A 15,763-nucleotide genomic window follows, 5' to 3' on the forward strand; every position below is an offset into this window, starting at 1 on the left:
TGCCAGGCTATGCTTTCTAACAAATTGTTGCTTAATTTTTAACAGGGAAATTGCTTATTACAAATTCCACTCACTTTTGAGTCAGATAGAGAAAAATAAAGTAAAATATGTGATAATCTTTTTGGGGGACAGCAGTGTGAAAACAAAAGCTGAAAGATGTCATTTTTTGTAACCCGCAACAAAATGTAAATACCTTTAAATTAACTGTACACATTCAGCAGTTAGGGAAGCAACAATGAAGGACTTTTTGCGGGGAGTTTTGAAGGTTGATGCAAACAAAGATTCAATATGATCAAAACAAATCAAGACACTTTACTTGGTGATGTACAGTTATAAATAGTCACTGAAACCCTATTTCCACACATTATCATTTGTGTGTCATATAGTTGTGTCAACAAAACTGTATATCTGTGCTGATTTAGTGGCAATTTCAATGGAGAATTAGCTTTCTGTAAATGGCAGTGTGTTACCGGACAATGCATTGTTTATATTACAAAAATTGCCTGCCTCATGCCCATTAAATTTAGGTGGGTCAAAAGATTGTCATTCTAAAAATTGGAAAGTAGTTCTGAAAAGTTCGGAACCACTGTCTTAGTGGATACTTGCATTTTAAGTTATCTGTACTCTGTATTACATAACATGACATGGAGCCTTGCTGGATCATTTTGTATATCAAGACTGGCCTTGTGAATTACTGGTGGCATGTTTCCAAAGCTATTTGTGTACTTAATTGACTTAAATACTCCAATTTATACAGTAGGTGAAAAGCTTGCTGCAGACAGCATGTTTTGTACTGCAGTTCACTCATATGCATCCTGTGAAGGACACCTTACCCTTCATTCTTCTGGGGTTGGGTTGGTGAATTGAGAACTGTTAACATGAATAATGGCAATTAAATATATTACAGTACTTAGAAGTGGTAGACGTGAAGTATGAAGTATATAAAAAAGTACGGTTTTTTAAATAAGACATCGCAGCGGAGAACCTTCTAACCTGCCAACTTCAAACGTAACAAGTTTCAGATGAAAATTCCTTCGGTGAGAGTGTGGGGACGTTACATTTTCTTTAAAAAGTCTTAATTTCTACTTGTGGTAGGGTTCATTTCATAATCTAATTCATGGAGGTGAGACCAAGAGACACGAGGTTCATAAATACATAAATAAACAAATTGCTTTTATTTTTTCCACATAGGTTCGTTTTTTGCAGGCCAGAGCACTAGGAATAATGAAGAGGTAACACTAATCCGTAAAGCAGACTTGGAGAATCACAACAAAGATGGGGGCTATTGGACAGTTATTGATGGAAAGGTTTATGACATAAAAGACTTCCAGACGCAATCTTTGACTGGGAACAGTATTCTTGGTGAGGCGCTATTGTTAAATTGCCTTTCACGTTTCAGTGCGTTCATGTTTCTGTCTCATCTGTCCATTGTATTTTTTTCTTTGTTTCCCACAAATAAATCCACCATTTACTTGTCTTCGTCTACAGCCCAGTTTGCAGGAGAGGACCCTATAGTTGCATTGGAGGCTGCTTTGCAATTTGAAGACACCAGAGAATCGATGCACGCTTTCTGTGTTGGACAGTATGTTGAGGTATATAATGCTTTGAGTTAATGCACCTTTTATTTAGCTACCGTTTACCTAGGTAAGCAATCGGTTGCATGACAAGTCTGTTGGTTGCCCAAGATATAAAAGTTTGTTTGCTTAATTCTGCTAGAATTGGCAAATTAAAGAAAGCGGTATTGAAAGCACGGAGAGACATGTAACATAGAAATTAGCTAAGAGTAAACACACATCAAGCATTTTGCTGGGTCTTTTTAACAGCCTGTTCCACTGGTATTCCAAAGTGTTCACATGAATTGCAAAGTGCTCGCTAATTTAGTTTTCAGCATGCCCTTCCTCGGCTGGATTCTTAGTTGACTATTTTACCATGAGCTACAGCATACACCTCATCAACACCACATGACATGACATGATTGAAAACTCCTCTGACAATAAAGTAAAAAATGATGATGTGTTGATAATAAGTGAAGGTGGAAGGACTCCTGCACTGGCAACACGTTCCTAGCCATTTATCAGGTAACTGCCGGTTCCCGTTAAGGAGACATAGATTGAGATGAAACCCAGTAGGTCAGGGAGTAGCACCTGAAGGTTAGTATCTTTTTCCATAAATACAAACTGTACCCTGTAGAGTGGATGGGAGATGAGTGAAATATTAATAACCTTTCTTCTTTCTTGCATGTCAGAAATTCTAAAGACTTTTTTGGAACACAGTGTTGTTGTTCTCAAATTAAGAGTTGTTTAGAGCAACAATGTAGAATGAAGTTTATTTTGTGTAGGTTATCAAGGCGTCCCACTTTGTTTCTTGAGGTAGTTAATGGTCTTAATGTGAAAAGTGAAAGCTGTCCCTGGCAGACCTATAAATGTGTGTAATTTGTATGGAAAATAGCAAAGATTATTTGGCAAACAATCTTAGATTAAACTGATACCGTAGTTGAAAAAAGAAAAGAAAATGTTAAAAGTTGAGTAGCTAGACTTTTGTTTATTTTTCTGAAATTGAATATGTTTCTTTTTCAGCCTGATCAGGAAGTGATTACTACACCTGACCTGGGCAGTCTTTCTTCACCTCTAATGGATCCAGAAAGAAATTTGGGCCTACTTTTGGGACTACATGCATCCTTCCTCGCATTGAGTACACCCCTGTCCTCTGTGGAGATTGAATGTGCTAGTAAGCAGTCTTATGCCAAAAACTAATTTGTGATTGTCTGTTGAGCCATTTATGCCTTTTTTCCTCCATACTTGAGTGTTCCTGTTATCTGTTCTAAATAGGTATTTAACTACATTACGTAGCTATGCAGTAGACATAACACTAATAAGGCAATTTCAGAATTAAAGAAACCTTCCAAATGGTGTAGAAATAGTAACAAATATTTTAGAATTTAAATTCCGTTGCTCAAAGATGTTGCCAACCGTGCAGCAGGGTGCATGGGTGAATGCGGTTGCCATTCCATCAGAAGTGGATACACAGGAATCCCTTGTTCCTGCTTGATGACCCATAGGCGGACTTTTGGGCTGAGGCTGGTGATGCCAAGCCGTGCTGGGTTGCTCGGGCACTTAATTGGTGATATGTCCCTGATAGACTGATCAACTTCAGAGAGATGATTTAAGTTAGATTCTGTTTGATCTCTTCTTCATAAACTCCGCTTAACTGCACAAGGAAGATGCAGATAGACCTAACAGTCTGCATGCCATCACAGGCAAGAATAAAGACATTATGTTTGAAATGTGTCCTTCCTTTAGTGTTGCTGGAGAAGACCCGAAGTTCAATGGCATGTATTGGGAAGGTTAGTGGACCACCTTAGAGGTTATGATGATCTGTCTGAGCATCAGTGTAAATGTAGGTGGGCATGCTATAAAGTTTTTTGAGGGTTTCCACCAAATAGCTTTTATTCTAAACTTGCAGGATGAAGAGTGAAGAGGCAGCATACTGTTTACCTAAAAACACTGATAGTTTGTTATATTTGTCCCTGTAGTTGCAAATCTGCTAGAGTATGATTTTCTTTAAATACTCTAATATTTACCCAGACACAGAATTATTACTATTTGATTACAGTATTTTATTTAGAGCTAATTTTAGAGTGCTGCAGAAAATCTGTTTTTAATTTGCAGACTGTTTATTTTCTCTGTTCCAGAATGGTTGAAGTCTTCCATTTTCTCAGGGGGTCTGCAGACCAGTCAGATTCATTACAGTTACAATGAGGAGAAAGATGAAGACCACAGCACTTCTCCTGGGAACACAACGCCAAACAAATCAAAACTTTACCAAAATAGACTGTCTTTCAGTGATCACTCCCAGCCTTTTCTTCAAGCCATGGCAGATAACAACATCCAAGATTACACTGTGAAAGTATGTACCCTGATTAACTTGTGTTCTAATGAATACTTCATAAATGCACAATGAAGTAGAATATTGGCCAACAGTGTTGGTTTTCAGCACTCTTATTTTAATTGGTTGGTGAAATATAACAATGACATCACTGATTGGAAAAAATCAGCATGACTTTATTTTGAAACCTGTGATTCAACCTTACATATTTCTCTGCAAGGATATATGTTAATCTAATGCATGTGTACTTCGTTTTGATTTGTTCAACCTCCCTTGCTAAACTTTGGTCTCTTGTTATATCAGACCATCAAGGTATAACAACACATTTGTCTGATATTAGTTAAGTGTTCTTTTTAGCAGGCAGTTATTTAAGGTGACTATTTCTAAAGGCTCATTCCTTGTCTTTTCGAATTGCCCGGCCGACAGACTTGATACAGAACTTTCTCGCAACAACGGCTCCCACCCTCATGTCCGTGGCACCATTCAAACTGTGCAGTGACCTCACTCTGCCTCTGGAAGTTACAGCTCAGTGCTATATATGAGCGCTACTCCTGCTCGATAGTCAGTTCCTTTATTTCTGTGCCCTTCACCAATTTTTGTCTGTTTTCACCAATGCCAAAATTCCATTTTTCAGGGAAAAGAGTGTTAGGAAAATATTCTTTGACTATGCCACAGCTGCAGGAAGCATATGTCGGTCACTGATCCAGCCGATGGCTGCCTTTGGTGTTTAGAGTCTCAGCACAACTCACTCTTTCAACAAATGCTCCCTAATGCTCCCAAAGGTGATCAGAGTGCAGGAGATGAAGCTATATGTTGCTGGATTAAAAAAACCAAGGTAGGTCACATTCTATGTCAATGAGCTCTTACTCCCAAGTCATAGATCGACTCCGGGCATTGGTTTAACTTCTAGGTCGTGTCTTTCGGTAAGTCTAAAATTAAACTGAGGGACAAGTTATCCTATAAAATCAAGAAGTCCAGTTGAGACTCGTCCCCATCTCTTTACTTGTGATAGGAATTGGGCAGGCGGCACTTTGAGGACCTGATTCCATTGCCATCGTCTGACTCAGAGTCTGGTCCGAGGTTGGTCCCAGCGAGCCTCGAATTCCCCAGGCTGTCATCTACCCCTCAGCACATAGAAGCCTTTGTGGAGGCCATGCTGTAAATTTTCAAGGTTATGCTGGCTCCCTCTAGAGCACCTTTTAACCACACAGCTGCAAGTGCCACAGTTGGACTTAGGGCAGCATGCCCAACCCTGGCTCCAACTGACACGTTAGACTTCCACCTTGCTCTGTGCGAGCCCATGCCTCCACACCTATGCTGATTACCTTGTCGATTCTGACTGCAACTGTTCTGGCCCTGACTCTAGCTGTATCCACACCAGAGCCGACTCCAATGTCCATTTCTGACTTGGAGCTGACATCTGCCCCTGCTGAGCCTAAGTCTGACAATGCAATTACAAAGGCACAGGCCCCACCTTTGGATGAACTAAATCCTCTTCCTCATAACTGTATCATCAAAGGCTGGAAGCCTTGTTCAGATCTGATTCTGATATTGTCAAGGGCTTCAAATATTCAACATGACTAGTATGACGATAAGGAGGGGTGCTTTTTGCTCCCCTTTTATTACACTGATGCTAGCCTCTGTTTAAATCTACAGAAAGCCAGTGGCCTAGTTACTTCACCTGAGACAAACATTGACTCCTTGCTGGGTCCACACTGAGGAATATGCATTGTTTACTGTATCTGAAAGAGACACGTTAGTGATAGATTCCTTACCTTAGAATATCCCCAGGTGTCAGGCTGGATCCGGAAAGTTTTGCTTAGCAGTACCCCTGCGCGCCAGTAGGTGGTGTCCTGCGGCTCCGCGTCCGTCGCTGGTGTCGTATGCGCCGAGATGACGTCACCGAGACTACTTAGGCGCCACCATGCGCGCTGGCGTCAGTTTTTTCTTTTTCCGCGCCAGTAAGCGCAGATCTGGTTAGAGCACGTACCCTAGTCATTTTATGACTATCTTTTTGAGACTTTTGTCTTGTGTGGTTTTCTCTGGTGCTAGTAGGGATGCCTGGTTTTAAGTCTTGCGGTACCTGCCGTAGCAATATGTCGGTGGCGGACCCTCATGACGTCTGTCTCTACTGCCTGGAGCGTGACCATGACTCCCGGTCCTGTCTGGACTGTAGGGCTATGGTCCCAAAGGCCGTAAGGGAACGGCGCCCTAAGTTGTTTGAAGTTTGGCACTCGTCCTTGTGCCATTCGAGATCCAGGAGTCGTTCCTGTGACAGCTCGCGGAGTCGTCACCACCACTCCTCTTCCCCTTCAGATTCGGGTAAGAAATGGCACAAAAAGAAGTTGAAGAAGTGTTTTCGCTCTCCGACGTTCTCCGTCAGCCCCCGGATGCAGACAAGGGGGGACAGGGACTCTGCCCCTGCGGCTCCTTTGGAACCTGGGATTCCCGCGGCCTACTCGCCTTACCCGGGTCCGTTGGCGACTCCTGCACAAATGCAAGAATTTCTTGCTGCCATGGACCGCCTGTTTAGGCCTCGGGCTCCCGCTGGTGCGCCTTCGGGCCCCGAGGTCCCGTGTCCGGATCCTGCTGGTCTGTCGACTCGTTCGATGGATCCAGCCGCCATCGGCTCCGGCCCGGCGCCGCAGGATCCTGCGCCCCTGGCTCCGGCCTCCGCGCCAAGAGGTCCCATGCTGCCGGCGGTGCCACCGCAGTAAATACCTCTGGTTCCTTCCCAGACCCGGTTCCCGGATGGATTTATCCCCGCCTGGGATCCGAATTGGGAACCAGCGCCGGCTCGGCCCTGTTCCCGGCTCCACCGGTCCCTGCCCCGCCGCCGAGGCCTGTGCCAGTGGTGCCAGTGAAGGAGGATGACTGGGAAGGGTTTGAGGACCCGCTTGCTCGTCAGTGTGATTCTGAGCAGGACTGGGTGGACGACTTGAAGGAGGCCGGTGGCCTAGACGTCTCCTCTGATCCGGGGTTTGCCTCTCCCCTGCCCACTATGGAGGAAGGCGCCTCGTATACGGTGGTGCTCCATTGGGATGCAGAGGTCCTTAACCTCAATCTCCCCACAGTGACCCTGAAGACAAATCTCCTCACTGAGGTGCTCCAGCCACCGTCCACTTCATTGGAGCCGCTGCTGCCCTTTAATGATGCCCTCACTGAATTCTTATTGGGCACTTGGTCACGGCCCGCCACGGGGGCCCGCGTGGATAAGAACGTCGCCAGGCGTCATCGCCCGGCGCCGGGTGACGCTGCCTTTCTAACCTCTCATCCTATACCCGAAAGTCTGGTCATTCAAGCTTCTACGTCTCAGAGTGCCTTTCCCACGGCTCCCCTGTGAGAAAGTGCCATCTTTCTTGCATGGTATGCCCCCACTTTTTGCTGAATTGCTAATGTGCTTTGACTGAGTGTGCCCTGGGCTCCTGCCAATCAGGTGCCCAGGGCCTGTGTTCCTTCCCTAAAACAGTATTGAAGCTAAAACCCAATTGGCATCTCTGGCCACCTGCCAGTCCCTGGTAAATGGTACCCTAGGTACCCAGGGCATTGTGACCAGAGAAGAACCCTAAGGGCTGCAGCACTTATTGTGCCACTCTTAGGTGCCCTGCACCCTGACACCCACACACTGCCTTTGCAGACTGAGTGTCCTGGTGCAGGACTAAACAAAGAGTCGACATGGCACACATCCCTGTGTGCCATGCCCACAAACCCACTGCCCTGGCATACATCAGTCACCACTCTAGCTGGGTGCCCGGTGCCAGTGGTGTGGGCACAGGTGCATGAGCCCTGTGCCCCTACAGTACCCAGGGCCATTGCTGGGCACTGTAAGTGCAGTGATGCCTTGAAAAGTATATGGTGCTGTGAGGTTGTCATTACGAACTCCACAGCACCATAATGGCTACACTGAAGACAGACAAGTTTGGTACCAAACTTCTCAGCACATTAAACCCGCACTGATGCCAGTGTGGGATTTAATGTAAAATGCACTACAGAGGGCGTCTTAGAGATGCTCCCTGAAACCTAACCTACAATCCACGTCTTCTCTGAGAGGTACCTAGGCTGCCACACAGCAGAGATAGGCTACTGCCCCTCTCCCACAGGAGAGGAGCAGGATAGGTGGTGTACTCACCTCAGTACAGGGACCTATTGGTCCCTGCCCTTCGCCTACCTGTAATGCCCCTAAACGTAGTATTTAGGGGCACCCTGAACCTTCCTTCCTCCGATCCTGATTTCGAAACAAGAAAGAAGACCAAGAAGAAAAAGACCTGCCGTGCAGCTGCTAACAAGAGGACGACAGCAACTGACTTGACCCCAGCCCTACAGGCCTGTTGATCCTTGAACCTGCTCCTGCTAAATCCCGGCATCTCCTGCGGACCACAACCTCAAGAACCCCGGAGGAGCGGTCTGCCATGACCCTCTTAGAGACTGGGACGCCCACGAGCAGTGGCTCTGCTCAAACAGCAATACCACTGGTGCCAGCCAGGAACCGCGAATCCAGCCCACTCTGCACCCGTTGAGCCCGGCCTGTGCCTGAGTGGACAAAGACACTGAGTACGTCCCGCCAGCAATTCTGACCTGGATTCCAGTACCCAAGGACCCTCCTCAATGACCCAGACGATGCCTGCAGACTCAGAACCAGGGACCCCTCCAACCGCGACCAGCAGAGGGTAAGATTTCCCAACGTCCAAAGACACCCCTGCACCCGGCGCCCTCCGGCCTCCTGTGCCCAACTCCGGGGTGCCTACCTACCCTCCACGATCCCAACTTACACCTCGAAGTGTTGGTCGCTCCAGAAGATCCTCCGTCCCCGAGCCTGCAGCCTTTGTTCCCTTTTCAAGATCTCCATTGAATAACAGTGAGCGCCCTACGGCTCAAAAGCACCCTGCACCCAACCGCCCGTGTGTGTCTTGTAGTGCAACCTTTGTCCTATCCTACTTCCCCAGTTGCCCTGAGCAAGTGACCTGGAGCCCAGCTCCCACAGCCGCGTGGCCTGCTGGCCAGCTGCCACCAACCGAACGCCCCCTGTCTCTCATTAGATAACATTGGGCCTAACTACCTCTGCATCCCGGTTGCCCGTGTGCGGCTGAGGGTGTACTAACTGTACCTACCTGACCTTGGGAGACCCCTGAGTCTATGCCCAGAACCTTAACTCTACCAGTCGAGTACTTACCTGAAAGCCGATAACTCACTTTTCTTCCATAGGCTAACATTGACTGGTTTCACTTGGAAATTCTTTTAAGTGTGGAGTTTTGGAACTTTAAAATATTCCCCTAAAATCAGCCGAACAACTAATTCCGATTTACTCACCTGTTATCAGGAGAGACCTCCGTGCTGCACCTTTTAGCCCAGCACAACCCCTGAAAAGTAATTTTAACCGTACTTACCAGAAACCTGAATTTTCTTCCATAGGAAACCATTGACTGTTTTCTGTGAAATTTCTTCCAAGTGTCGATTTTTGCAAACTACAAATATTCTGTAAAAATCGTACCAACTACCAAAACGTAATTACTTATCTGTTTTAGATAGAGGTCCCAGTACTGAACCTAGGAGTCCAGTACTGGATTACCAATGTAACGTGAACATACTTTACCTGTAAATTGAATTTCCTTCCATAGGATAACATTGGTAATTTCAACTGAATCAGTTTCTAAGTGTCAACTTTTAAAATACAATAATATTCCTTAAAAATCACTACCGTAACCAAAACACTTTTACTTAACTGTTTACAGCTCATGTCCCGGGACTGAATCTAGGATCCAGTCCTGTGGTTAGAAAAGTAATCTACAAAGTAACAAATTGCATTCAACTAGACATTCCGATTGAGCTCAATGTTCCATTGTGTTTGAATTTATGTTGCCTACTGCAACAAACTGTAACTATTGCATTCAAAAAGTCTATTGCCTATTTGAAAAGTATTTAACTAAAGTACCTCATCCTGAGCAAGTATATTTTGATACCTTGTTGGTTTGCTGACTGCGTGTGTACAACAAATGCTTTACATTGTCCTCTGATACTGCCTTACTGCTCGACCAAGCTACCACTTTAGAGAGTAAGGTTATATCTAACTTTAGCCTCTGCCAAACCTCTTGGGACTGGGGACTCTATACACACTGTACTTTACTTTGGTCCAGTATATATAGAGCCATTTTCCTACATTCGCCGGATAAGGACTCTAAAAAATTGGAGTAGTGTGGCAAGCGGTTGTTCTCTTCGGCCAGCTTAGGACTGCGGCCAGTGAACACCGCATGCCTTCTGGGACGCTATTCCCACGTGGTGTGGGATACCGTTGCTGAGGTGTTGCCTCAGTGCCCGGAGGAGGTCCAGGCTGTGCGGTCTCAGGCTGTGGCTGAGCGTAAGGACGCGGCTAGGTTCGCCATCTGTTGTGGCTTGGACACCACGGACTCCCTCGGTAGGGCTATCTCCAAGACCGTGGTGCTTCGCCGCCACGCCTGGTTGAGGTCCACAGGGTTCTCCCTGGACGTCCAGAGCTCTCTCATGGACATGCCTTTTGACAGCACTTGCCTGTTTGGTGACAAGGCCGACACAGCGCTAGAGCGTTTTATGGACTCTCGAGCTACGGCCAAGTCCTTGGGGCTTTCCACCACGCGCCCGGCCACGTCTACCTTTCATTCCTTTCGTGGCCATGGCAGAGGCGCCCCTGCCCATTTGTTCAGCCAAAAGCCTGCGCAGAACCAAACTCAGCGAGCCCGTGGGCGGGGAGGCCGCTGGGGCGGCTCCGGGGACTGGCGTGAAGGTCAGCCCATCTCCGCCTCCGCGACGTCCACCTCGAAACCTTCCTAGTCTGAGCTTCAGGTCGCACACGACAGTGGGTGGCAGGATTCAACATCACTTTCCACACTGGCGCTCTGCCACTTCCGACAAGTTGGGTGCTGCAACTATTCCGGCGAGTTACTCCCTCCCCTTTGAGTCTACCCCTTCCCAGCCATGCCACCTCAGTTCCATCGCATGCCGGGGGATCACTTCGTACTTCTCCAACAGGAAGTTATGGCCGTCTTGGCCAAGGGGGTCACTAAGCGCGTTCCTAGGCCAGAAGTAGGACGTGGTTGTTATTCCCACTACTTTCTGGTCCCCAAGAAGGACAAGGGGGGCTTGCGCCCTATCTGGGACCTCAGGGACGTCAGTCGCTTCGTCCGGAAGGAGAAGTTCAAGATATTGACTCTGGCTCAGGTCTTGGCTGCCCTCGACCCTGGAGACTGGATGATAGAGTTGAACTTCCAGGACGCATATTTTCACATCCCCGTCCTGCCGGCCCATCGGCGTTACCTGCAGTTCACGGTAGGCCAGGAGCATTTTCAGTTTGCCGTGCTCCGCTTCGGCCTTACTAGCGCCCCTCGGGTGTTCATGAAAGTGATGGCGGGGGTCGCATCTCACCTGCGCAGTTCGGGGTTGTCAGTCTTCCCCTACCTCGACGACGGGTTGTTGAAGGCGGACTCGCCCCAGGCAGTCGTCACCCGCCTTCAGACTACGGCCGACCCCCTGCACTTGCTGGGGTTCACCATCAATGTGCCGAAGTCGCACCTGAGTCCCTCTCAGAAGCTCCCCTTCATCGGAGCGGTTCTGGATTCTACACAGTATTGGGTTCATTCTCCCGAGTAGTGAGTCCGGGATATTTAGGCTATGATCCCGATCTTTCAGCCTCTATCCTGGGTTTCAGTCAGCATGACCCTCTGGCTCCTGGACCTGATGGCCTCTTGCATCCTGCTGGTGCAACATGCGGGCTCTTCCAGATCTCGGAGGGCACTACACAACACTTGCGGTGGTGGCTCATGATTCACGATTGGGTCAGTGTCAGATCCCTCTCCCTTCCCCAACCGGAGCACACAGTGGTGATGGGTGGCTCACGATTCACAATTGGGTCAGTGGCAGATCCCTCTCCCTTCCCCAACCGGAATACACAGTGGTGATGGATGCGTCCCTCCTGGGATGGGGAGGCCACTTGGGCAAGGCGGAGATTAGAGGCCTCTGGTCCCTGGCAGAGTCCCGTATCCACATCAACCTTTTGGATCTTCGTGCGATCCGACTTGCACTGAAAGCATTCCTTCCCTCGTTCCGGGGAAGTGTAGTGCAGGTGCTCATGGACAACACCACCGCCATGTGGTACTGCAACAAACAGGGCGGGGTGAGGTCCTGGACCCTATGGCAGGAGGCTCTGCGCCTCTGGACGTGGCTGGAACATCAAGGCATTACCTTGGTGGTTCAACACCTGGCTGGTTCTCTGAACGCCAGGGCGGACAAACTCAGCCGCCGGTGCATGATGGATCACGAATGGCGTATGAACTCGGACGTGGTGCAAGGTCTTTTTCTGCATTAGGGAGAGCCTTGTTTAGATCTGTTCGCCACCAAAGAGAACACGCAATGTCATCAGTTCTGCACGTTGGAATTTCCAATGCTGCACTCGCTCGGCGGTGCTTTTCATCGCGAGTGGAGTTGCGGTCTGCTTTACGCCTTTCCGCCTATACCACTTCTGCCCAGAGTGATGTAGAAGATTCAGCGCGGCGGGGCCAAAGTCATTCTTGTGGCTCCAAATTGGGCACGAAGATACTGGTATCCCGAGCTACTCAGCATGGCGATCGCTCCCCCGACCCGACTGCCTCTTCGGGAGGATCTTCTGTCGCAGCAGCAGGGGACGGACCTCCACCCAAACCTGTCCAGCCTCCACCTCCATGTGTGGAGATTGAGTGGCGAGAGTTGACACCTATCGATCTTCCTCCCGAAGTCTGTGATGTTGTTCTTGCAGCCAGGCGTCCATCCACTAAAATGGTATATGGCTGCAGGTGGAACAAGTTTGTGGCATGGTGCACAGTGAAGGCTGTGGATCCCCTTTCTGACCCTCTGTTACGAGGTTCATTTGATCCTTCTTTCTTTGGCCCAGCAGGGCTCTGCTCTGGGCACTATCAAAGGTTATCTTTCGGCCATCTCCGCCTTTCTACGGCTTCCTGATCAGCCTTCTCTCTTTAAGTCCACGGTTGTTAACAGTTTCCTGAAAGGCATTACGCACACGTTTCCTCCCCTGCTGTTCATAATGCCTCAGTGGGAATTAAACCATGTCCTGACATACCTGATGTGCGCTCCCTTTGAGCCTCTTCATAACTATCCTTTGCGTCTTCTCACCTTAAAGACTGCTTTACTGGTTGCTATCACCTCTGCCAGAAGAGTGAGTGAGCTCCAGGCTCTTTCTTCTAAACCCACTTTACTTTCCTTTCTGTTCAACCGGACAAGGGGGTTCTGAGAACCTTTGCTCACACATTCCAAGGCGGACAGACTAAGTAAAATATATTTTGAGGGTGGGCCTAAGCACAAAGTGCTATGTTGAGTTGCGCCATGGATACCACTGTTATTCGATGCAGACCTCAGATTTTTCTGGTGGCATGCTTGCATTCCTTATGAATATGACTTTTGACTTTTCCAGAGTTTTTGGCGAGAAAGCAGATTCTGCACTCAAACGTTTCAAAGCCCGTCATGCTATGACATACTCATTAAGTTTGCTTGTTTTGGCCTGTCAATTCAATCAGCAATAACAATAAACCAGATGATACTCCTGGAGCAATGCCTATTGTCAACTGCACTCTTTGAAACTCTTACAGCAGTCAATACAGCCTTTTTGTGACTTAATAGGATGCGATGGCGGCAGAGCCCATGAACACCACCAGGGAAACTATTTATTGCTTTCCGCCTCCCCTGCCTTCGCTGCGACCACTTGTTAGCAGAATTAGTTTTGTTCTGCCAAATGGCATGCAATAACTTGAGACCAGTGAGTGCAACAGATTGTTCAGCAGAGGTACGCCCTTCCCTTCTATTCACATCCACTAGTACTCATAAACCCAGCTGTTTTGCCTGTGCAGGAAGTTCCATCATTTTTGGTACCCAAAAATTCTAGACCATCTCCTCCTGAACAACTTTCTGCTGAACACTTGTTAAAGATGTTGATTTTGGTCCAGTTTTTTCCACACTTGACCCGGGAACTGGATGGTGTACTTGGACTTGCACAATGCGTGCTCTCATGTGACAGTTCTGCAGACACACAGACTCTTCCTGAGTTTCTTGACCGAGTCAGAGCACTTCAGGCTAACGTCTGCCCCTATTTGATTACAAAAGTGATGGTCATGGCCCTTCTTTGCAGTACAGGGATACATGTATCCCTCTACCCTGATGGCTGCCTGCTGAACACGTACTTGCAGCAGTCATTGCGGACCAACTGCAGACAGCGATCACTCTTCTGTCATTCCTGGGTATTTCTTTCAGTGAACCAAAATCCACTTCATAGAGGCAGTCATGGACACTATGGTGTTGAAGTCCTTTCCACTGCTATTCAGATTCCCGGACATTCAATTTACAATTCTTATGTTTTCGCCTCACTCATTGGTTCTGACGAAGACTGTTCTGAGGCTTCTGGTTTCTTGGCTTTGTGTGTTCTGCTGTTCCCACTTGTCAGATGGCACGTTATGTTATGTTATGTTATGTTAATCCTGCTTATATAGCGCATGGCTACCCCAGCAATGGGGCGTCCCAGCGCTGCGGACATACCTAGAAGCAGTGCAACACAACAGAGAAGGTGGAGCTAGATGGAAGAGAACAGCCAAGTTTTAATCTGTTTGCGGAACAGCAAGTGGTTAGAAGTGGCCCGAGCCCCAAGGGGAATCGAATTCCACAGCTTCGGCGCCAGATGCCTAAAAGAGCGACCACCAGCTCGGCACCTGCGGATCTTAGTCGTGCGTGCCAGTGACAGGTCGGCTGAACGAAGGGCGCGCGAGGGGACATAGAAGGAGCAGAGTCCCAGCAAGGTTTGAGGGGCAGTATTGTACAGGATTTTATGAATTAGACAAAGGCTTTTGAACTGGATACGTTGTTTAACGGGAAGCCAATGTAACCGATGGAGGATAGGGGAGGTGTGGCATTTTTTTGGCAGAGCGAATAGAGTGCGCGCCGCGGCATTCTGAGCTCTCTGAAGTCTGTTTATCACCGTCAAGTTAGAACCTAGCATCAGGACATTACAATAGTCTAGATGGGATAAGACTAGGGCCTGAATTATAGTCTGGCGGATGCATGGCTCAAAGAATCCAAGGATAGGTTTAAGGGAACGCAGGCGACCATAACAGGTGCCTGCCACTCTCTTGGCATGAGTTTCCATGGAGAGTGAGTTGTCCAACATCACACCCAGGTTTTTAACAGCCTCTTTGGGGACAGGAGAGGGTCCCAAAGTGGGAGGCCACCAGTGTGCATCCCATTTCTCGGTATCCTTACCTACAATGAGTATCTCCGTCTTGGAAGAATTTAGCTGGAGATAGTTCTGTGACAGCCAATTCGATATAGCCAGGATATCTTCCTGGAACTTAATTTGGTCAGCCCCACTGTTCTTAGAAAAGGAGAAAATGAGTTGTGTATCGTCCGCGTATGATGTTAATTTGATGTTACGATCCTTGGCCAGCATGGCCAGGGGGCGGACGTACACATTGAACAATGTGGGGCTGAGCGCAGAGCCCTGCGGGACTCCACAGTCCAGGGGATATATGCTGGATGAGTACGGCGGGGCGTGCACTTGGAAGGAGCGGTCGGATAAGAACGACGCGAACCATCCCAAGGCACTCTCCCTGACTCCGATCTCCCACAGTCTCGCGAGCAGGATCCTGTGGGAGACCGTGTCAAAGGCCGCGCTCAAATCCAGCAGAACCAGGGCAGATGTCTCACCCTGGTCCAGCCCCTCCCTCAGATGTTCCGTAACGGCTAGCAGAGCAGATTCCGTGCTATGTTTAGCACGGAAGCCATGCTGAGATTCGTCCAATATTCCATTCGACTCCAAAAAGGTGGTTAAAATGGAGTTGACATGGGCCTCCATCACCTTGGCAAGATAGGGGAGCAA

At 48.0% G+C, this 15,763-nt stretch overlaps 1 protein-coding gene across 1 annotated transcript in view; it reads left to right on the forward strand.

Moving 5' to 3' along the window:
* HERC2 (HECT and RLD domain containing E3 ubiquitin protein ligase 2) overlaps positions 1-15,763 on the forward strand; it is a 1,611,099-nt gene that overhangs the window by 316,722 nt on the left and 1,278,614 nt on the right. Inside the window, 4 exon segments of the mRNA XM_078658234.1 lie at positions 1,192-1,362; positions 1,489-1,592; positions 2,577-2,727; positions 3,692-3,906. Of these exon segments, the coding sequence (XP_078514360.1) occupies positions 1,192-1,362; positions 1,489-1,592; positions 2,577-2,727; positions 3,692-3,906 (641 nt within the window).

The sequence above is a fragment of the Lissotriton helveticus genome, chromosome 8 (genome assembly GCF_964261635.1).
Source record: "Lissotriton helveticus chromosome 8, aLisHel1.1, whole genome shotgun sequence".
NCBI classification, from domain to species: domain Eukaryota; kingdom Metazoa; phylum Chordata; class Amphibia; order Caudata; family Salamandridae; genus Lissotriton; species Lissotriton helveticus.